Source organism: Labeo rohita, chromosome 8 (genome assembly GCF_022985175.1).
Source record: "Labeo rohita strain BAU-BD-2019 chromosome 8, IGBB_LRoh.1.0, whole genome shotgun sequence".
Taxonomy (NCBI): domain Eukaryota; kingdom Metazoa; phylum Chordata; class Actinopteri; order Cypriniformes; family Cyprinidae; genus Labeo; species Labeo rohita.
Window position 1 is genome coordinate 13,136,506 of NC_066876.1, and position 23,819 is coordinate 13,160,324.

The following is a 23,819-nucleotide window of genomic DNA, read 5'->3' on the forward strand; positions in this document are numbered from 1 at the left end:
ATTCCCTCAGTTGATTCGCATATTTGTCTTAGTGGACATATTGTTACATTAGAGCTATGGTTTAAATCTGTTCATTACAAAAATTTACCTGACATCCGAAAGGAATTCCTTTCCGTTAACCTCTACCTTACGTAGTAATCCCAAGCAACAGTGATTGGCCAATCCAGAGCAGCGTTGAGAATAGTAACAGGTACCACGTGACAACGTCGCCTTTATAGTCCGTCTCCAACCATCTGGATTTAATTTTTTATGTGAATAATGACACCGAGCATCGCCTCAATGTAATGAAATTCAAATACACAGCAAACAAGTAAAAAAAATATTAAACTAGGCCCATTTTGAGATTCAAGAAATCCCTAGTGGGATTCCACCCACTTTTTCCTGCTCCAGTGATTGAGCACCCGGACGTGGGAATTCTGTAATGATGTCATTTTTTAGATTAGAAAAAATCATAAGGTGGGGCTGCAGAGCTAAAAACAATTGGATGAAAATGTGGTTAGCTATTCTGCCAAAATGTTGGTGCAGGACGGTACGAAAAAACGTAAAGTAAGAATACAGGTAAGAAAAACTTATTGAAACAGAGAGATACATTTGATTTTACACTTTACAGTGTATTAACAAGGAATAAAAAAAAATATTTTCACACTTTTTAAAATCGCTTCATCGCCAGGCAATTATGGACCTTGGGCGCCATCTTTTGGAAGTGTACGATTATATTTTATCAACCCTCACCAAAATAACTCATTCACTCACCTGTAAAATTGCCCGAACTTGAGCTAATAAATGAACACATACAACAGTGTGTATAAAATATCAAATTTATTTTGATATAAAACTTCACATGCACACTCACACAATATTTGATAACCATCAATATAGGCTTATAATTCTTTTTCATAAAGCTAGCACACAATTGCAGACTTTAAAACATTATGGTTTGAAGACACCATGAGGAAAGCTTGCACTGTCAGATTATAAAGTTTAATGTACAAAAAAGGCAGTCTGAAAAGCAAGTATAAACATTTAAAAAGAATGTACAAATGGACAAAAAGTACAAAAAGAGCAGCAGTCACTCAAACATATGTAGAAGCGATGCTCTGTAACATATTTTATGATTAAATGATTAGGCAAAAATAAATACATAAATAAAAATACGACAGTTATTCTGATGAGTTAAAACGCCTGGAATTTTGGCTGTAAATTGTACAAGATATACAGAATGTTTCTCATACATTCCTGTTTTTTGGCAGTCTCGGTCCATACTCGGTGCAAACCTACTTTTAGCATATTCGTTCAGGACAAAATGAAGGGGTGAAATGACAAACAAATGTATGGACAAGAAATACAGTACAGATTGGATGAAACGGATCACGTATTGGAGACGGAGGAACTGTTTCCGGGAAGGTTTTCCTTGGCCATACATTCACAATTGCTCATTTCCTTCATCCTTATCAAGTACGGAAAATGTGCATCATGTTATTCAAAAGATTTGAATGCTGGGAGAGGCATCAGTGAGTCAATAACCAAACTGACTTATGTAAAACTATGACTACGTTGTGCTAAATAAGTGGAAATTAAGGGCCTCAACTTCTGTGTAAATCGTAAATAAAAACATTCTTATGCAGATTGTTGCACAATTTGCACGGGAATGGATTTATGAACCATTTAAACAGACATTTCCAAAGTGTTTAAACAAAGTTAGAATCCCTCCTTCCCTATTTTTGACACCCATTGCAAAAAACAACACAACACTTGGTCACACAGATTCGAAATACACAGTTTTTTTCATGAGAAGGAAAGCATCGACATGACTGCACACGACACAGACAAATCTCACCCAACTGACTGGACACAACACAAACCATTGTGCATTGAATAAGGCAAATATGATGAGGCTCACTTCCACTAGGAGTTTCATGACCTGTCAGTGCTTTAAAAACAAAAAAAAAGTCAAAAGTGGCAGAACACACTGTTTTCCCTCATGGAATTTATAGAGACATAAGCTGTGTCTAGTCATATTTGTGCTAACTCCTAAAACTTTGTGCTAGGTTATTAGGTTCTTCTCTGAGAAGAGCTACATGAAAATGTGCCAACAAATAGTTTAATTATTATTTGATTAAATATTAAACCACTTACTGAATATCCATTTAAATTAATGTAATTAATTTCTAATTAATAACATTTTTCAATTTAATTAAATACATATTTTTATTTTATTATCCAAGGGCATCCCTTGTATTGTATATTTCTAACAAGACATCTTAGTAACTCACATTAGTGAGCATTTCTGTGCTTTTAAGAATCAAAGATGGGCAAACAGAATGTACAGTATTTAAGGTTACAGTTTTAAAGGCATAAAGCTAAAGTTGTGGTCATGAAAGCCCTAGTTTCCACCATTTCCCTTTCTCTTTTCCATGGCCAATCCATGTGAAACAGAAGATGGGAGAAATGTTCTTTTTCCCACCTTCTAAGGTAATTTCCCCGCAACTCCAACCTCCTTAACGCGGCCGCTGTGAAGAGAGTTACGTGAAAACTATTTGACAGCACCAAGCCTTTTCAATAGATTCTTTCCTTTGGAGAGCAGTCCTGTTTTCTTAGAGTCAGCTCGGGGGCGCCGGATGGGACTGCCGGGCCCCTGGGCTGCGGGGCCGGACCCCGGGATGTGTGGGCGCACTGTGGGGGTGGCACTTCTTCTGGGAGGGCCCGCTTTTTCCACGGGTACCTAACGGAAGACCCGCAAGGGACAGTTCAGGGCTGGATGTTTAAAAAGAAAAGAAGGTGTTTCTTTGCCTTTTAAAGCATCTCTATGTCATTACTGTACAACAGACACTCCATCTCCTCTCACAGTCCTTTCTGTCCCAGCAGGGCCACCATACAGTCAATTATCAATCAGTAGTACATTTTGCATCATAATACACCCAGACAGTAGGGGGCGGCGCTCTAAACAGTAATCTATGAATGGTATTTAGTGAAACCTGAAAAATTGAGTGCGCTTCACTTCAGATTCTAGCTAAACTCTCATTAAAACATTAATAAACCTGATCAGGCTGCAAGTGCAACATAAGAAATATACTATTTATACACAGTGAAATGACAGTAATCTCCTTTTTTAGTAAATAGTTCAACCAGAGATGAACATTTCCTGAAAATGTACTCACCTCAGGCCATGCAATTTAGCATTACATCACTTGCTCACCAATGGATCCTCAGGAGTGAATGGGTGCCGTCAGAATGAGAGTCCAAACAGCTGATAAAAACATCACAATCAGACAAATGTGTGGATTGCTGTGACGTCTGTATTAGCTGTTTGGACTCTCATTCTGACGGCACCCATTCACTGCAGAGGATCCACTTGTGAGCAAGTGATGCAATGCTAAATTTCTCCAAATTTCTGTCACCTGTTTTGACGAAAATAAAAAAATCATATACATCTTGGATGGCCTGAGTAAATTTTCAGCAAATTTCCATTTTTGAATGAGCTATTTCTTGAACGGCAAAACACATCTTTTACATTCCCTTAGTATCAGTTGTATAGTTGCATAACACAAAATTTAAATTAATACTTCTGCTAACAGCAACAAACTATAATGGTAATGAAAAGAGAAGATAAGTATTTAATTTACCAGTCTTTTGAAGTAATCTATCACCTTTCAGCATGGTAACTCCACCAAGGGTGTTGGAGCCAAATCAAACCTGCTTTAAAAAAGCTTCATTTACAAAAGTGGCTGCAAAAAAACCTTTCAAATCAATTCAATCAAGTTTAGGAAACAGATTTGTTAATCAATCTACTCTTTAGATAGATAAAGGAAATGATACTTATGCTTGCTGGACATTTTTGATCATTCCTATAGAGTTAATGGAAATAGTGCACCCTAATCACACACACACACACACCTTTATGATCTGGCCAATGTCCAATATTCATTTCAAAAGCGTTTAGTGTGAACTAATGCTCAGTGTGGTATGATAGGGTGCGCAGCTACAGGAGAGGAGAGGGTTTGTCCCAGGGCTTACACTAGGAATCTACTAAACTGCACACATTAGAGAAGAGAAGGGGTGGGGGTAAGGGGGTCAGGGGTCCAAATCTGACCGTGCAACAATGGCCTTATAGCTTCTTATGACTTACAGGAGTCAATGAAAGACGAACATTATAATGGACAACACCCAGAGAAACAACTGAAGATGCCAGCTGTGCCTGTCTAATGCACAGACAGCAATGGACCAATCACAGCTCTCCGAGCAGCCGTACTTGTGATACTGTGAACTGATGCACAAAATATGACAATTCCAGGTCATGTATCTGTATGGAATTTGTGTGTCTACTATGACTGTCAAGTTGAACACTTTATTCACAGGATTAGTTTACTCCTGAATTAAAATTTCCTAATAGTTTACTCACCCTCATGTCATCCAAGATGTTCATGTCTTTCTTCAGTTGAAACGAAATTAAGGTTTTTGAGGAAAACATTCCAGGACATCAAGTCCAAATTTCAGTTTCAATGCAGCTTCAAAGGGTTCTACACAATCCCAAATGAGGAATAAGGGTCTTATCTAACAAAACGATCTGTCATTTTCTAAAAAAAAATTAAAAATTATATACTTTGTAACCACAAATGCTCATCTTGCACTAGCTCTGCTATGTGCGTCTATGACTTCACTCATTATGTAATGTAATGTTGGAAAGGTCACGTGTGATTAGATCATCTGTACATTTCGGTTCAAAAAGGTAGGGTAGGGTGAAAAACTCCATCTCATTTTGTCCTCCAACTTCAAAATCGTCCAACGTTGTTGTTTTACCTGTTTTTGTAAAGGCCCATTGACTTTCTTTGCGCATTCGTAAACACTGGGGCGGTACTTCCGCCTATGTGACTACGTAAAGTCGAGCTAGTGCAAGATAAGCATTTGTGGTTAGAAAGAAGGGTTGGCCATTTTTTCCAATTTTATCGATTAATGTGTTGTTCATTATTATTTTTTTTATAACAATATTATGGTAGTCTGGCAATTCCATCTGGTAAAAATGTAAAGACTCGGAGACAAGCAATAATAACTTCTCCATTGTTATTTAGTCGTAGTACAAGCAGGGTGTGACGGTTGGTCAATATTAGGGGCCGTTTACACGACAAAAAAACATTTTCAGCCAAAAACAGGAAACTTTTTTACACATTTTGCCAGTTTGCTTACACCACAACAGCGTTTTGGGGACTGAAAACGCATAAATTTAAAAATTAAAGTTTCAAAGTGCAAGTTTTTGAAAACCACCATCGTTATCGTTTCTGTGTAAACACCTAATGTGGGAAATCTTTGAAAACGTTACGTCATGCGCGTACATAGTACGTGTTAGGTATGTAGACATGCGCAGTACGTGTCGATTTTACTTCCCTGCAGGTACTGTTTACTACCGCCTACTGGCCTTGCATATGTAATACAGCGTTTTGGGTGCATATGTGAAACTTTTTAAGAACGCAAGGGAAAAAATGTTGTCGTTGTCGTCTAAACGCAGCCTTAGTCCTGCCCCTCCTCTATTTTGATTGGTTAGCTGACTAGAAAGTGACAGATACGAGCACTACGTTGAACTCTGTTGAGGAAAAAACGCCCTGGTGTTTTAAAAAATGCAGCGCTCCCATTGAGAACAACTGAAAAAATATGCTAGCATTGGGGAAAAAACGCTTTGGTGGTCACGTGTGACACAGTCATATCACTACACGCCATTCACACAGAATGCGCTTTTGTGTTGAGAAAAATATGACGCGAGCCGTGGAATAGGAAAAACATGCAAGAAGATGGGAGTGAACTTCTTTAGTGCTGCATTTTTAGAATGCCGTTTCACACAAGAAGAACTACTACTGCATGTCTGATATTTTATGTGTGCATCACGGTGAAATGCTGAAAGCTGCTGTTAATTGGTTTTACACAACAGTTTTAGTTAATAATAGTCTTCTGGTGTTATACCTTCAGTGATTTTGAATGTGAATTACCTTGACTTTTGAGTTTTTTAAAAGCATTTTTCTCATTATTTCTTAACATATAATATGTATAAGACATATGTATAGGTATAAGTTTGTACAAAATGTAGTTGTAATTCTTTTCTGCAAAGATATTTAACAAATTATTTGTTTAACATTTATATCATGCTGACTTCATGTGTGGTGCACTTGGTTTCTTTTTGAACTTTACTAGTTAATAAAAAAATAAAAATTCGAGATTTTATTTTATTTTTTATTTTGTTAAAATGACCAATCGCTTCGCTATATAAGACCGTTATTCCTCAGATGGGATTCTGTAGAGCCCTTTGAAGCTGCACTGAAACTGCAATTTGGACCTTCAACCCATTAATCCCCATTGAAGTCCACTATATGGAGAAAAATCCTGGAATCTTTTCCTCTAAAACCTTAAAAGAGAAGTCCATTGTGTAAGTGGAGTTCTCCTTTAATTTCTTTTCGACTGAAGAAAGAAAGACATGAACACCTTGGATGACATGAGGGTGAGCAAATCATCAGGAAATTATAATTCAGGGGTGGACTAATCCTTTAACTGTATTTACTGAAAATATTCTAATGAATAAAAACGTTTTGTTTTTTAATAATAATAAAAATATTGTTTTTAATAAAATATTTTAATCAATTTAGATCTTTAAAAATATTTAAGATAAAATTAAAATATTGAAATTACAAACATTAAAAAATTACGTAATTACATTAATAAAATTATTTAGATTATAAATATAAACAAAAATATTATTAAATATAAATATCAATATTTATTAAAATAAAATTTCAATGAATCATGTCTAGTTAATATGTAAATTCTGAAATGGTGATTCGAGCAATTCATAAGCATCAAACGAATGTTTCTGTGAGTCTGCGACCAATTTTAACAGATTTTCTTGGTAAATGGTTGGTGTGAATGTGCCATATATGTGTGTTTTGTGCATACCAGGAGCAATAGCAATAAGGACCTGCGTCGTGTGCATTAGACGAGGACAGCGTTATTTGTGGTATCCTCTGTTGCTCACTTACGTGACAGATACTGAGCCGTTACGGAGTGAAATGAACACTCTTCTTCTGTTTTGCCAAGCAAGTGAGGAAAAAAAACAATGCCATGATGTAATGCATCTCAATTGTCTGCACAATGAATATGAGAAAAGAATCACAAAACTTTCAGTACAGAAAACCTTGATGGGTCCTGATGATTGAGCAGAACATCCATCAGCAATTATATTTTCTTTTTTCTCTTTTCTTTCTTCTTTTTTTTTATACAGACCATTGTACAATATCTACATCTACAGATAAAATCATTCTTGATATCTCTCTCTACTTGCAACATTTGTTTTGTGTCTTTCTTTAAGTTGATAGTCTTATATATCAGCAATATACAAAAAAAAAAAAAAACAATTATTTTGGAAACATATACAAAAGGGTTTAAGGTTGTTGATGTTTCTTTTTTTTTTTTTTAACTGGTCTCAATCCGTTAAAGCACCTAAAAAAAATTTCACGGTGATGTTGAAGCATTCTGAAAGAAAAAGCATGCAGTTCTACAGTTCTACATGGATTCAGTTCTCTGTACATCAAAACTATCTCCTCTATTATAAATTGATTTCACTTTTAAACACAGTTACATTCATAAAGCATCTATTACAATGCCTCAACTTGTGAATTAGTTAAAAAATAAAGAGTCTTTTAGTGCTTCTTTTTCCAGAAATGATAACAATAAACAACTAATAATCTGGCACGTCTCTTTGTGTGAATTCTTCTTTTCCAAACAATGCTTTATGAATATGCAATTTCATTAACAGTTCACATTTCTCCTCCGCAGAACATCTGACATAAAAATAAAGGTTCCTCGGTCTTGTATTTTACGGTACGTCTCTGTGTTTAGTAAGCTGTCTCTCTTTTCTGTTTTCCTTCAATGATCCATCAAAAAAGCAACCGGCTGTCACACAACACAAACACAGACGGAGAAGAGGAAAAAAACAGCGGAGCAGGAAGGAGATTAAAAAAAGAGCGAATGGATGACAGAGGGCTAGTGTGAAACAGGATGTACCCTTTTGTTCTTTGTCCGGGACGGGTGGTCCTGGGGGTGACGGCTCGGGGTGTTGGTGAGGTAAACCTCCACGTCATCAGGCACTTCTTCAAGAAAGTTGGAGGGGACCAGACCCTTGTGTCCATTGAGCTCCCCCTGAATGGAAAACAGAGGACATCATGCATCTAAGGCTGAATCCCAGCGTGACAGTTCTCCTGTGCTCAGAGCTGAAAGCGGGAATAACCTCAAACACGAAAGATCAGCATTAGGTGTTTTGTGATACACATTTGCAGGACAGTATAGTGTCTCAGATGGTGTGAACAATCTACTTACGTAATAAAAGCCATCCTCATCAATCTCTCCAAACACTGTGATTACATCACCGGCACAAAATGTCAACTCAGCCTGAAGGACAGAAAAGTAAACCGTGTTAGATTTCAGTCATCATTTATAACTGTCACAAAGATAATTTAATATGTAACAGTTATGACCACAATGTAGATATTTTAAACACTTTAAAGGATCAATCATAAATCAGCCTGTCTCTATATTTATATCAATCTATTCAACTATACATTTGTCTGTACGTCTATTATATCTGTCTGTCTATATGTCCATCTTCTTCTGTCTATCTATCTGCCGGTCTGTCCGTCTACCCATCTATGTCAGCCTGCCTGTCTGTCTATCTGTCCATCTGTCCACCTGTCTGCCTGTCTATCTGTCCATGTGTCCATCTATATGTCCATCTTCTTCTGTCTGTCTGTCTATTTGTCCATCTGTCACCATCTATGTCCGCCTGTCTATCTGTCCATCCGTCCACCTATGTCCATCTATCTATCTATCTATCTATCTATCTATCTATCTATCTATCTATCTATCTATCTATCTGTCTATCTATCTATCTACCTATATGTTCACCTGTCTGTCTGTCTATCTATCTGTCCATCTATAACTCTGCCTGTCTGTCTGTCTATCAGTCTATCTATCCATGAATTGTCCATGAATATACTACCATCTGTCTGTCTGTCTACCCGTCTGTCTGTCCATGAGCTGTCCATAAATATACTATCGTCTGTCTGTCCATGAATTGTCCATGAATATACTTCCATCTATCTGTCTGTCTGTCTGTCTGTCCATGTCTCCATCCATCTTTACATCCGTCTGTCTGTCTATCCATGAATTGTCCATGAATATACTTCCGTCAGTCCGACTGTCTCTCTGCCTGTATATCTGTCTGTCTGTCCATGAATTGTCCATAAATATACTTCTGTCTGTCTATTTATCTGTCCATGTCTCCACCCATCTTTACGTCCGCCTGTCTGTCTATCTATCTATCTATCTATCTCTATACATCTATACATCTATCTCTATACATCTATACATCTATCTATACATCTGTCTATCTGTCCATGTCTCCATCCATCTTTACATCCATCTATCTATCTATCTATCTATCTATCTATCTATCTATCTATCTATCTATCTAAGAATTGTCTATGAATATACTTCCGTCAGTCTGTCTCTCTCTGTCTGTATATCCATCTGTCTGTCCATGAACTGTCCATGTATATACTTCAATCTGTCTGTCTGTCTATCCATCTTTACGTCCGTCTGTTTGTCTGTCTGTCTGTCTGTCTATCTATCTATCTATCTATCTATCTATCTATCTATGTATGTATGTATGTATGTATGTATCTATCTATCTATCTATCTATCTATCTATCTATCTATCAATCTGTCTGTCTGTCTGTCTGTCTACCAATTCTTGTAAAAACAAACCTAAGTAATGTTAGATATCTAAGAGAATCCCTACGCACATTACTAGAATGAAAATAAAATAATAATTTCTATCAGCATTCTCTAGTTCAGGTCCAAAACAACATCCACCAAACTTGTGAAATACAAACACAGATCAACCAACACTGGGCAAGGCAGGTCCTCACTGTCAGACTGGGAGCTGTGTTCACAAACCATAGTGATTGTGTAACCCTTTACCTCCAGTCTTACAACAGCAAAAACCACACACAGAGATCTCACTGTCACAAATAACCATTCCCTATTCCTTTCATAGGAACTCACTCACTTACAGCAGAGCAGATTTCTAAACAGCCCATCACAAAGCCTTCATAAATGCATTATAATGATTCATAATATCCAATAAATGCATGCATACACATTGGAATTCATTTAAATGCATATCTATTTCACTAAAGCATGACACTAACACTACCATCATGGAATATAAAGCGTCCTGTTACGCCTATTTCCTTGGAGAATCATTCATCAAGCAAATTATGAAGGCTTTAAAACATACATACATTCAGTATGAAATGCAAATGTCTTGCACATGCATTATGATGTTTGGGTAAGTGAGATGTCCACAAACAATACAGGTGCTGATGCAGTGCAGTGAGCTCCCTCAGCAGGAAATAGAGTGTCATTTGGCACAGGCCCAGTGAGTGTAGACTCACTACTTCCTTCCACACTCACCTCCTCACTCTGCAAGCTGCCCCCATAGCGGGCCTGTGTGCCAGCGGCAATGCAAAGGTGACAGTAAGTGACAATGGGGTGTAAAAGACTTGGAAATGCTAATTATAATATAGAATTATTAGCTGATCTAACCTTGTTTGTTCTGTGATTTTTTAATAGATTTGGAATTGAACTAGCCATTGAATTTAACAAACCAATAAAAACCTAAAGACACATTTCAACCTATTATTTGATTTTAAATGTATTGTTTTTACCATTGCTATTTCTTTTACGTTGAGGTTTTTAAGATTACAATCTAGTATAAAGTACAATTACACTTACACACAATTAAATATGCAAAAAAGCACAGCATGATTTATGAATGACAGCAGGCCTGGTTGTCAGGATGGTATAATGAATCATTCAGTTTGATGTTATTCTATTTTGTATGGAAGCCCGTTTCCGCCACTGAATAAAAATCCATAAAAAGGTTGTTTTGACTTTTTGTCTCCCAATTCTGACTTTTGTTCTTAGAACTGCGTGATATAAATTTGCAATTGCGAGTTATAAAGTCAGAATAAAATAAAAACTAGCAATTCTGATTTTTTTTCTTGCAAATGCAAGTTTGTATCTCACAGTTCTGACTTTTTTTCATCACAATTGTGAGTTTACAGTATATCTCACAATTCTTACTTTTTTCATGCAATTCTGACTTTTCTCAGAACTGTTAAATATAAAATTGCAATTGCAGTTATAAAGTCTAATTTTAAGGGAAAAAAATATGTTATGTTAAAGATATGTTCTCAGAATTGCAAGTTTATATATCACAATTCTGACTTTATAACTCACAATTCTGACTTTTTACTCAGAAATATGAGACATAACCTTGTTATAAAGTAGAAAATTTTTTATCTTGCAATTCTGACGTTTTTGCGACTTTATATCTCAAAATTCTGAGAAAAGAGTCAGAATTGCACGAGGTAAATTCGCAATTGTGAGCAAAAAAAATCTGAATAGTGAAATAAAAAGTCACAATTACCTTTTTTTATATTTTATTAAGTGGCAGAAACAGGCTTTCATAATTTTGATGCCCTCTGATGGATACATTCAGAAGTGCTTATTATCAACTTTAAAGGTGAAGTTTGTGGGACGGGACTATTTACAAGACCAGTGTTGTTGCTGTTATCTAGAACTAAAATTATTAAAATGGTTTTTAGTAAATGAAATAATTCTGAAATAAAATATTAGATGAAAAACTTAAACTTTTAAAAATATAAACTAAAATTAGAAATGCTGCCTTGGCAACTAACTAAAATAAATATGTCAATATCAGTACTAAAATTACTAAACATTTAAAAAAAAAAAATTACTAAAATTACTAAATTACTAAAACCTAAATTGCAATTAAAATGAAAACAGAAATATTTCCGTTTTCATTTTAATTGTAATTTAGGTTTTAGTAATTTTGTAATTTTAGTATATTATAATAAAATCTAAAAAGATTATTTTGAATATGAATAAATACTGTAATAATATATAACATTATAACACTGGCAGAAAGGGTGAGTTTTTGGGAAAACAGGGATTATTTTTAAATTCTATTTGGCACAGAAATAACACATTTCAACTTTAAAATAAGGTCACAGCAGAAAGTCATACAGGACTGGAATGACATAAGTGAGTAAATAATGACAGAACCTTTTTAACCAGAACTTAACCTTTAGAGCTGCCGTGTGCCATCTGAATGAACAGTAACATGAAAAGTGCAAACCACATTGTAGCTGCAAAAGCAAGGAAAATAAGCTGAAAATGAATTTGGTGGCTATTACAGAGGCAGACATCCAGGCAAGCCAGCATAAAATCAAAGGCTTATGGGATGAGACTGTAAGTGCAAGAAAAAGCCCAGACCAAATGGAGTTCATTTGTACCTCCACATCCACATTAGGAGAGCTCTCTCTAGGGTCATAGTCATACAGGGCGACCATCCTCCGTGTCGACACCGGGTGCTGCCTTCCACTCCTTTTGTTCCTCTCTGGAAAAAAGAGGTTAAGCATAAATGAGCAAAACACATAAATAAAACAATAATTAAAACACTGATAATTAAAATTAAACACATATAAACATGTAAACAAGAGCATGATTTATGAATGACAGCAGGCCTTGTTATAATGACACTGAGATAAACTCTTGATGTTATTCATTTTTTTCGCCCTCTATTGGATGAATTTAGAATTGCATAAAATCAAGTGTTTATCAGTGTTAGAATACTTTATATACTAAGCCAAAACCAACAGCATTTTAATCATTTTCATAATTTTTAAAGACAAATTATACAAATTCTGCAAAATATGTTCTTCGCTGACACATGCATAACTTTTTTCTTGAATAGATTCATGAGATGAAAAAACAGAAGGCACATTTTAGTTGAAGTTATTAATATTGAATCCAAATGTCCAATATTCAGAGCTGTGGGATCCAAAAGTTTGAGTCTACAGCATACTGAACCTTTCACATTGAAAAGGGAAAAAATAGGGTTTGAATAAAATATCAAAACTGTTTAACAATGTTATGATATCAGATTCTGCACTATGTCTAAGGTCAAAAATAAAAGTAATGTGTGACGTTGATCGTGTGAACGGTCAGATGTTCGTACTTAAAGTTCAAGATGCTCCAAAATACAAAACAGAAATATCTTCAAGAGCAGTTTAGACTTTTGGACCCCACTTTTCAATCTGCATTATTGCCTGTATGAGGTGTCAGTAGGAACAGAAAGAATAAGTCATGCTTGTGTGACATTCACATATTAGAGGAAAACTTGGAGGTGAGCTGTGAAAAGGCACTTAAGTGAAAAAGAACTGGTGAAGAAAACTGTGTGGGCACAAACCTCTCTTGGATTTCCGGGACCTGCGATTAACTGAACGGCCATCTTTGAACCTATTACAGTTTACTTAAAAAGAGGAAAGCAAGAAAGAAATGAAAGAGAGAGAGAGAGGGAAAGAATGAAGGCAAGGAAGGCACAGGATTCAAGGAATAATCCGTCTTTGACATTCTGCTTTGATTCCGTTTGTTTTCCACAGATAAAAGAAAGTCATACAGGTTTGAAATGAGTGAGAAAACTATTCCTTCAGGAGTTATAGTACAGAGGAATAGTATGGAAAAGGTAGAGGACCGGCAGACTAGCACCATGTTAAGCTAAAATAAATCAGAAAGAAATAGTCAGAAAATGAAGCACAGAGGGTTGAGATGGGCAGGGTTCATGACAAACTACCTGTTAGTTCATACCTATTTTCTCAATGGGTGTGTTGAGAGGAAGAAATCCTTGTTTGAGCAGCTGGTCCATCATTTCATCATCATCTGTCTGGATCTCTGAAACCATGTTACAGGGGATGAGCCCCCTGCGGCCACAGATCTCTGCCCTATAGAATCCATCTGTGTCCTTCTCTCCAAACACCTGGACGACACAGCAGGGCCATAATTGAACTCATTTAATTGCATTTTTAATTACACTCTCTCTAATGTCCTGCATTACTGCTCTACTTGAGTTTTAAGGTACCACTACTTCTAATGTTTTTTATCTTGGATTATTCACTTATGCTTGTATTGTTTTCATTTGTAAGTCACTTTGCATAAAAGTGTCTTGTAATTAAATAAATGGAAATGGCCACTGCAAAGAAAAGTGCATATATTTATATGTGTAAATTAAAATAGCAAGATGGGAATAAACTGACTAGACACTAGAACAGAAGGGGGCAGAACAAAACTTAGAACATATAGGGCCAGATTTTTTGGCATTAAAATTGGACCATCAGGTTTTACGCTCAAAGAATTTAAAACTTATTATAATATTTAAACCTTATTTGATATGCTTTTGTAGGAGTTTCCCTTTCGGACGCAAAATTTATGGGAGGAGAGTATTCAAATGAATCACACAACCTGTTTTACTAACGTTTGCGCTAATTACTGCCATTTGTGCCATTATTTAACGCCCCAAAAAAGCATGTCTTAAAGGAAAAGTCCACTTCCAGAACAACAATTTACAAATAAGTTACTCACCCCCTTGTCATCCAAGATGTTCATGTCTTTCTGTCTTCAGTCGTAAAGAAATTATGGTTTTTGAGGAAAACATTTCAGGATTTTTCTTCATAAAATGGACTTGATTGGTGCCCTGATTTTGAACTTCCAAAATGTAGTGTAAATGCAAAGGAAGCAAAGGAAGAAGGGTCTTATCTAGCAAAACGATGTCATTTTTTTTCGAAAAAAAAAAAATTTTATACTTTTTAAGTACAAAAGCTCATGTAGCACAGGCTCTAGGATGCGCGTTCACGATGCTACGAATTAGTGATGGGTCGTTCTTAAACGATTCGTTCATTTTGAACGAATCTTTAATGTGAGTCGTCTCGGGGAGTGATTCGTTCAGTCGTGCATGCGCAACATCCTATTAGGTTCTGTACTGGAATTAGTTCACCTGTTTTGAGTCTTTGGGTTTTTCGAGTCATTCGTTCATCTTATGGGGCTGTCACGTGATGAATGAACGACTCAAACCCGAAAACTTGTCAGATAATAGGTGAGGTGAGCTAATCATAGACTAAAGACCCAGGTAAACAATGAATTAATCTTTTCTGTTTCTTATAGCATTATAGTTTTGTCTTGTTTGTAGTGTGATCAACGTTTGTGTAAGCAGTAGATGTGTTAGGGAACTAACACGTAACATTTTAATTGTATTTTGCTAAAATGAACGAAATGACTCAGAAAAAAGATTCATTCATTTTGCTGAACGAGACTCAAAGGTCCGAGTCGATAAAATGATCTGAACTTCCCATCACTACTACGAATCTCGTAAGTTCATCGTCTGTGTACTTCGGCTAAAAAAGGTAGAGTATGGCAAAAAACTCCATCTTATTTTCTCCTACAACTTCAGAATCGTCCGACATTGTTGTACCTTTTCGTTTGTAAACAGCGTTTGACTTACTTGCACTTTCTTAGTCTTTGCGCGTTCATTTTCTAAACACTGGGTCTGTGGTTCCACCTATGTTTGGTGTGACCTTTTGACATGATTCAATAGTACGTGAACGCGCATCCCAGAGCCTGTGGTACACAAGCTTTTGTGCTTAAAAAGTATACAAATTTTTATTTTCCGAAAGAAATGACCGACCGTTTCGCTAGATAAGACCCTTCTTCTTCGGCTGGGATCGTGGGACTGAAGACAGAAAGACATGAACATCTTGGATGAGAAGTGGTTGAGTAACTTATTTGTTCTCCTACTTAGTTCTCCTTTAAACTATTTTGCACTTGAAATGGCTGCGATTACTGTGGCTAGTAGGAGGCACTGCAGATAACAGAGAGCATGTGGTAGAAGTGAGAGGATTTTTTCCACATGTATTAATTTATTTGGAATGCCAGAAGAACACATTATTTATCAGTTCAGATCAAACCTTTATGATTTGGCCCTCCTTGAAGGGAAGCTCCTCTACAGCAGCGTCGGGGTTAGGAGACATTGACAGGGGGTCATAGTCAAACATTGCCACAAAGATTCGGGACAAGTCCTCTGGCTCTGACTCATAGTAGTCTGGAGACCGCCGGTCCCGTCCTCCATAACCATCTGAAACACAAGAAAGGGCAAGCTTCTGCTACACACAGAAACCAAAGGACAACTAATGCCTAAAAGAGACCTACATCTATATCCTCAGAGGCATCAATCTGTGACAGCTAAACAACACTGAGAGAATTACAGTATGCTGCTATATGACTCTATGATATACGATTCCTTCTTAAGGTGAGGCTACACATTAACATACTAAACTGATAAAAATGCTAACCACACTTGATACAAATGCATGTTCTCTATACAGTAAAATTATCACACAGCACACCAGTGGGATAATACACAAGCAAGAAAACAGAAAAATGCAGTAAGAACATGTTTGAAACGGCCATGCATATTAAAAGAACAAGGAAAGGATAAAAACATTGCTGTTTTACTGTTTAAACCTACAGAACGTTTTTCAACAGACATGCAGCAACTCACTAGCAATACTTTACTGGAATGATCTACTACTAATCTCAAACTCTTTTCTGTCATCTTACACCATAGGAGTAAATAGTAGACCATGCCAGTTAATTAAAAGTGTATATGGAGCAGATAGAAGTAAATCATGCAACCAGTTACTACTACTACTACTACTAATAATAATATGCAAAACATTCACAAGCAGCATTTAAAAATCACAGTTATTATCATAGTCCTCCATGAACGCTGGCACAGGAGTGAAAACATCTCTGCTCTTATGGTGTGCAGTTTTATAACATCCAACTAAAGAAGACATTCATGCAAATGAAACAATCGAGAGTCTTACAGGAAGCTTAGCAAAAGATGGATGATAAGAAAAAAGGCAACAAGGGGAGCAAGAGGAGGAGAAGAGGGGTTCACAAACACTGTCTGGTGTTTTAGACCACACAATAATCACAAAGAAAGGAGCAATCATCCTTAAACAGACCGAAACCCTAACCTAATCCTAGTTATCTGTAACTAAAATGAAGAGAAAAGATGTGTGAAAAAAATAATAAATAAAATAGGGTAAAATAATAGTACATAAATTGAAAAAATGCCTCTTGATTAAAAACTAAATATAAATTTAATGTATTGTGTTTAAGTCTTGTGGCTTTTAAAATTTAATTTGATTTAATTTATTCTGGTGGAACTGCTGTAAGTCATTTTTTTTTTAGAAACTGAAAAATACAAATGTGCATCTGTGTTAAACAGCATGTCACAGAAGCAGTCAGTAGAGCTTAACTTGCATTAAGTAAAAAAAATAATAATCATTTAAAGACCCCATGAAATCACCTGTAAATGCACTCTGCATTCCTGAATTGATGTTTTTTTCTGCTGAAAAGGGAAGTTCCCCTTCAAGGGAACTCACGCTGTGTCCTCTAGTGGACATTATGGGAAATGCTACTAGAGGACACAGTTACATGCGTAACCCAAGATGTTCCCCGACAAGGGAACTTGCACTGTATCTTCTAGTGGACACTATGGAGACTGCCACTAGAGGACGCAGTTACATGCGTAACCTGAGACGTTCCTCTTCAAGGAACTTTGCACCGTGTCCTCTAGTGGACACTATGGGGAATGCCACTAGAGGATGCAGTAACATGCGTAACCTGAGATGTCCTCTTCAAGGAAACTTGCACTCTCCCCTCTAGTGGACACTATGGGGCATGCTAGAGCAGTGGCTTTCAAACCTGTCCTGGAGGCAGCCCAGTCCTGCACATTTTGTATTTTTCCCTCATCTGCAAGACCTGAAGTGGTTGTGTCTGATATAGGGAGACATACAAAATGTGCAGTGGTGGAGTGTCCCCAGAACAGGTTTGAAAATCTCTGCCCTAGAGGATGCAGTTACATGCATAACCCCAGGCTTTCCCCTTCAAGGGAACCCACACTGTGTCCTCTAGTGGACACTATGAGAAATGACACTAGAGGACACAGTTACATGCATAATCTGAGACGTTCCTATTCAAGGGAACTTGCCCTCTCCCCTCTAGTGGACACTATGGGGAATGCCACTAGAGGACACAGTTACATGCGTAACCTTGGACATTCCCCTTCAAGTGATTCTCACTGCGTCCTCTAGTGCAGTGGTTCTCAATTTCAGTCCTGGGGGACCCCTGCTCTGCACATTTTGCATGTCTCCCTTATTTAACACACCTGATTGAGATCATCAGCTCATTAGGAGAAAGATCCATGAACTGAACTAACAAGCTGATGATCTCAATCAGGTGTGTTAAGTAAGGGAGAAACGCAAAATGTACAAAGCAGAAGTCCCCCAGGACTGGAACTGAGAACCACTGGTCTAGTGCAGTGGTTCCCAACCACATTCCTGGTGGCCTCCTGCCCTGCACATTTTGTATGTTTCCATCATCTAATACAAATGATTCAACTCATCAGCTCATTAATAGAGACTGCAAGACTTGAATTGGGTATGTCTGATAAGGGAGACATACAAAATGTGCAGGGCAGGGGGGCCTCCAGGAACGTGGTTGGGAACCACTGCTCTAGTGGATGCTATGGGGATAAGGAATGCCACTAGAGGATGCAGTTACATGTGTAAGCTGAGACATTCCCCTTAGAGGACGCAGTTACATGCGTAACCTGAGACTTTCTCCTTAGAGAGAACTTGAAATTTGTCCTCTAGTGGACACTATGGGGAATGTCACTAAAGGATGCAGTTACATGCATAACCTGAGACCAGGGGTGCCCAAACTCAGTCCTGGAGGGCAGATGTCCTGCAGAGTTTAGCTCCAAACCCAATAAGACACACCTGAACCAACTAATCAAGCTCTTACTAGGCATATTAGAAACTTCCCAGCAGGTGTGTTGAGGTAAGTTGGATCTAAACTCTGCAGGACACTGGCCCTCCAGGACCAAGTTTGGGCACCCCTGCCCGAGATGTTCCTCTTAAAGAGAACTAGCACTGCATCCTCTAGTGGACACTCTGGGAAATGCCACTAGAAGACACAGTTACGTGTAACCCGAGACGTTTCCTTTCAAGTGTCCTCTAGTGGCATTCTCCATTGTGTCCACTAGACAGCATTATATAAAATAAACATAATTAGCAGAAAAAGACTGGCAAATTTTGTTTCTAAATGGCTTACCCATATTACAAAAAAATTATCAGATAAAACCAATCAAACCGCTTAAAACCAAATTCTTCAACCTGAGTTTGCAAACTAAACTCAAACTTACCTGGGAAACCACTGAAACTGGCTTTGTAAGCTTTTTGTAGGCCACTCAAAGCTAACAGACATCCACTAAAAGCCACAAAATTCTTACTTTGATTTCAAAAGGGTCTTTAAACAAAATACTCTTGTAATAATCTGATATATCAGTTTAAATTTGTTCTGGTAATTTTTGTTAGATTTTTGTTTTTCATGGAGGAGCCACACCACATACCATATCGGTGCTCTGTTCGCTGTGGGGGCCATTTCCTGCGGTGGGCTACACTGGCATAGTAAACATCGTCCTTGATAGGTGAGAGGTTCCCCTCACTCCCCTCACTGTTATTCTCCACGGTGATCTCTACGGAAACACCAATCAAAGCATTACAGCCATAGCCCCTCTACTCAGCCCGTGAGTTGTGGATTATGACATTTTCAAGGCTCTCGAGGTGTGTTTTATGATCAGAAATGCCATTCTATAGCACTGAAGCATCAAAAGTGGCATCTGATCTTAAAACAGTATTGAAAGCCAGCTGACATGAGTTGCTCAAGAGTAAAACAGCAATGTTCAACATGATGATGGTTTTCTAAGCAATGTGTGGCCTGTTAAGAATACCATTTGTATACTAGAATAAAGAATAGAGTAGTTAAATAAACTCTTCCTCCTTAAATTATTAGTGAATCTGAAAGAGAATGAATGGCAAAGGTCAACCAAAAATGACTCCCAGGGTTTACAGAACACCAGAACTGTCATGACATACTGTATAAGGAAAACAGAGGAACACACAATAGGCATCTAGGAAGGGAGGGAGAGTCCAAACATCATGTGACCACACTAACCAATGGAAGGGACTGTCATTGGTCTTCTCTGAGTGGGTGGACAGCCGTGACTTGTCCTATGGCCAGAATGGTCCAATCGATCCGAGCGTCCCGTTGAGGGAGAGCTCCCTAAAATCTTAAACAGCAAACATTAAAATGTTAATCAAAGCCTGTGGTGCCTTAAAATAGATATCCTATTTAAAAAGATTCCCATCAACCCCAAAATGGACAAAAAATAAATAAACTGATTTCTTTACAGAACAAGATTCTAGTCCCAAGTGAAATCAAAACAAGGAGGATGAACCCGCCAAAACATTTAACATAAACAATTGAAACGAACTCTGACAACAACATGAGCAGGGTTTTGGCAGAAATCAGATGCTTAGCTAAAGACCATTTTGGTTTTTGTTCTGCTCCTCTTCAGTTCATATGGGAAAGATGTAAATGTTGAAATGTAGTTTGTGATATGAGCTTTTTGAATCATATTGTGGTCTGCCTACACTTTTAATGTAATGTGCTGAGTATATAAAACTGTCAAAACAACTATTTAGTATGCTGAATATTGGTATATGATAGTAGACAGGACCTTAACCATCACAGACATCCTGGGAGATTTCTCTGGAATTTTCAAAATAATGAACAATTTTCCAATCTCAGATTCTTGAAATTTTCATTAGGTCCCCCCGAATATTTAGCACTATCAGGTCAGTAGTGCAAAAACCTTGATGTATGAGCATGTATTAGAAGAAAACAACTATAGGAAGCAAAACACACCAAAAAAGCGATGTATCTGTGCTGCTCAATCCAGGTAAGCAGGGATGAGTTTAAGCCCAAACTCGATGCCCAAACAAACCAGCTTTGACCATTCAAATCAGTGGCACCTCGTTGTTCACTGGCTTGAGTAACTTGCAGATTTATCACACTTTTGGTGTTTCCGGCTTCCCATAAACAACTGTAAACCAGTGTCTCCCAACCCTGTTCCTTGAGGTACCCCAACAGTACACATTTTTGAACTCTTCACAATCAAACACATCTAAATCAACTCATCTGTTCATTACCAGAGACTCCAAGACCTAAAAAAGATGGGTCAGATAAGGGAGACATCCAAAATGTGTATTTACGGGTGCCTCCAGGAACAGGGTTTAGATACACCGGTCTAAACCAGAGGTCTTCAACCTTACTCTTGAAGACCCACTATCGAGTTTATTTCCAACCTGCTTCAACACACCTGTCTGTGAGTTTTTAACTGGTCTTGAGGACCTGGATTAACTGGTTCAGGTGATTAGGGTTGGAGTTAAACTCTGAAGGATAGTGGGTCTCCAGGAGCAGGGTTGAATACTTCTGGTAGAAACTACTAAGTTGGACTCTAAAGTATAAGTTGGAGGACTGCGAAAACATTGTAGTTCGTGACTCTTCTTACAACAGAAACAAGAAACACTCAGAAATGGCCTTTAGGTAATCAAAACAAATCTACACATCCAATAAATTTCACTTGACACTCTAGGAATCAAACAAAGTCACATGAGATCTAAACCAAATCAAGAAAGTCAAGAAAGATCATACAAGCTAAAATCCCCCCAAAACAAGAGTAATATCAAAAGGTGAAATCAAACAAAGTTAAGCAACGTCTAGCAAAATAGACCAAACAAAAGAGCAAAACAAGAAAAACAAAACCAAATTAACCAATGACAGACTGGGTGGAACACCATAAACAGAAGAATGGTTTAATCGCTTGTCGATGAGAACACAAAGCAGTTGGTAGATGAGGAGAGGGCGGAAGGGTGAGAGGAGGGGTAGGAGACACACACCAGGGGTTCATCCATTGCCCTGTTGAGTCTGGCCACAGAGTAGGCCCTAATGTCCCTGTGATAGGTCCTGCCAACCTCGCTCAGCCTGCCCTCGCTCCGGAACCTGCGTTGGGGATGGTGATGGTGTGGATGATAGTGGTAATGGTGGTACGACTCCCGCATGCTCCTTGTCTCCGGAATAGCATCCAGGAAGTCCTCCTCCACGCTGCACTGCCGAGTCAGTGTCCTTTTCCTGCCGGCAGCCAGAGCACGCCTCTCCACAGGCCCCTCGCTGTGGATCACCCGCATATTGGGGCCAGAACCCACCCGCAGCGGGCTCCCCCCCGTGTACGAGTGGTAGCTTCCGCGGTAGCCGAGTGAGCCCTCCTCCTCGCTCCCGCAGTCTAGTCCACTGTCTGGGCTCTTAGTGGTCTGCCTGCTACTGCTGCTGCTCCAGCACGGTGGCCGCTCCTCTATGGAGCTGTAGCGTGGAGAGGAGCGCTGCCTCTGCAGTCTGCGGACGCTCTTGTTCGGGGACAGGTGGTTCGGCTGCCGTGACTCCTGGTGGTAGGGCCGCGGGCTCCTGCAAGGAGTGCCCGGACGAGCCTCCTCAAAACGCAACCGCTGACCCATGACCTCCACCCCGGTGTCCGGTTCCTCCTCTGCAACTTCTGGGATGCTGTGGAGCCGCTTGTGGGAGCGCAAGGAGCGCTGTCGTACCACCTCCCGCTGCAGGTCCCAACTGTCCCGGTCCACCGCTAGGTCTTGACGCCTGTAATATGCCTTTTAGAAGCCGGAGAGGGTGATGGACGAAGGAGGGGCCAAAGTTTCAGTTAGATTCGGACGTTTTTCAATTAGTTAAAATCGGGATTGTTTTTGGCGGGTTTTGTTTGATGGTGTTAGAACAGGCAGAGAAGATAAAACAGTGTGCAAATAGAGAACAAAATGGGAAAAGAAAGACAAAATAAAGACAGAATTAGTTATCGGAGGTCATGGTCGAATGTAGGGCATGCAGTCTCATTCCATGACGGACATGGCATGCGACGGAAGGGAATCTGTAGAAGGAAAACGTCAGGAAATGCAAACCGTACAGAAAATGAGAACTGGAGAGTATCACATATGCAGGGCTCATTGAGACAATCCACTAACAAAGCACAGTCCAACAACAACAACAACAAAAATAAACTACAGATGAGATTTCAGAACACAGAACATTAAGAAATGAATAACAGGCAATCAAAGGATCAACACTAACGAATCTAAGGACAATACATGAAAAAAAAAAATTAAATAAAAAACAAAAAAACAAAAACAAAAAACAAAATGGAGATTCATCTGCCAAGCAACAAGTGAATTGTGTTCAAAAGTAGACCAGTAACCTGGAATGGAAATTTAAAAATATATTATTAAAAAGACAAATCTCTTCTAATGTATCAAAATTGTGATTGGTGGTTTAAAATTTCTACATCCTGATACATGTAGCAGATATTTTTGGATTAACAGTATAATTACTGTTGTCTTTTAGTATTTAAGTTTGACACCACTGCAAATATAGTTTTCTATACAATACTAAACTGTAGCACTGAAGCAAATCATATCTAAAAAAAAAACAGTGTAATATACTGTAGCCTATATAATGTGTTAGTTTTCATACCACAATCCCAATGGCTGCTCAGGTCTCCCAAAAAAATAACTCAAAACAAAAATGACAAAAACTGAAATATAATATACCATTTATTGCTTCATATATTCAATACATCATGTATTTTTGTATTCCTTTCTGTATAATACTTAATAAATCTTAACAGTATTAAACATTTTTCATGAAGAGACACATATTCACAAAATTGTAAAATTACACTGAGAAAAGTAAAACTTAACAGAAGTGTAACCATGAGACAAACATAATCAAAAGTGAATAACTGTTTCATTTAAGCAAACTTTACTTAAATGAGATTCCCAAAATGCCCTTGGAATGATATGTGCATTTTCACCTGATCACGTAGAAGCTAA

General features: G+C 37.9%; 1 protein-coding gene across 4 annotated transcripts in view; it reads right to left on the bottom strand.

Moving 5' to 3' along the window:
- Positions 1 to 802: 802 nt before the first annotated feature.
- Positions 803 to 23,819, bottom strand: part of rimbp2b (RIMS binding protein 2b) — a 173,652-nt gene continuing 150,635 nt past the window's right edge. For all 4 annotated transcript variants that reach the window (XM_051118028.1, XM_051118027.1, XM_051118029.1 and 1 more), the window contains 11 exons: positions 21,828 to 22,589; positions 20,041 to 20,155; positions 19,436 to 19,561; positions 15,921 to 16,087; positions 13,771 to 13,939; positions 13,373 to 13,435; positions 12,417 to 12,520; positions 10,510 to 10,542; positions 8,353 to 8,424; positions 8,041 to 8,175; positions 803 to 2,722 (listed from right to left, as the gene is read on the bottom strand). In XM_051118028.1, the coding sequence (XP_050973985.1) occupies positions 2,534 to 2,722; positions 8,041 to 8,175; positions 8,353 to 8,424; positions 10,510 to 10,542; positions 12,417 to 12,520; positions 13,373 to 13,435; positions 13,771 to 13,939; positions 15,921 to 16,087; positions 19,436 to 19,561; positions 20,041 to 20,155; positions 21,828 to 22,589 (1,935 nt within the window). In that variant the 3' untranslated portion in view covers positions 803 to 2,533. The remainder of the gene's footprint in view (positions 2,723 to 8,040; positions 8,176 to 8,352; positions 8,425 to 10,509; positions 10,543 to 12,416; positions 12,521 to 13,372; positions 13,436 to 13,770; positions 13,940 to 15,920; positions 16,088 to 19,435; positions 19,562 to 20,040; positions 20,156 to 21,827; positions 22,590 to 23,819) is intronic.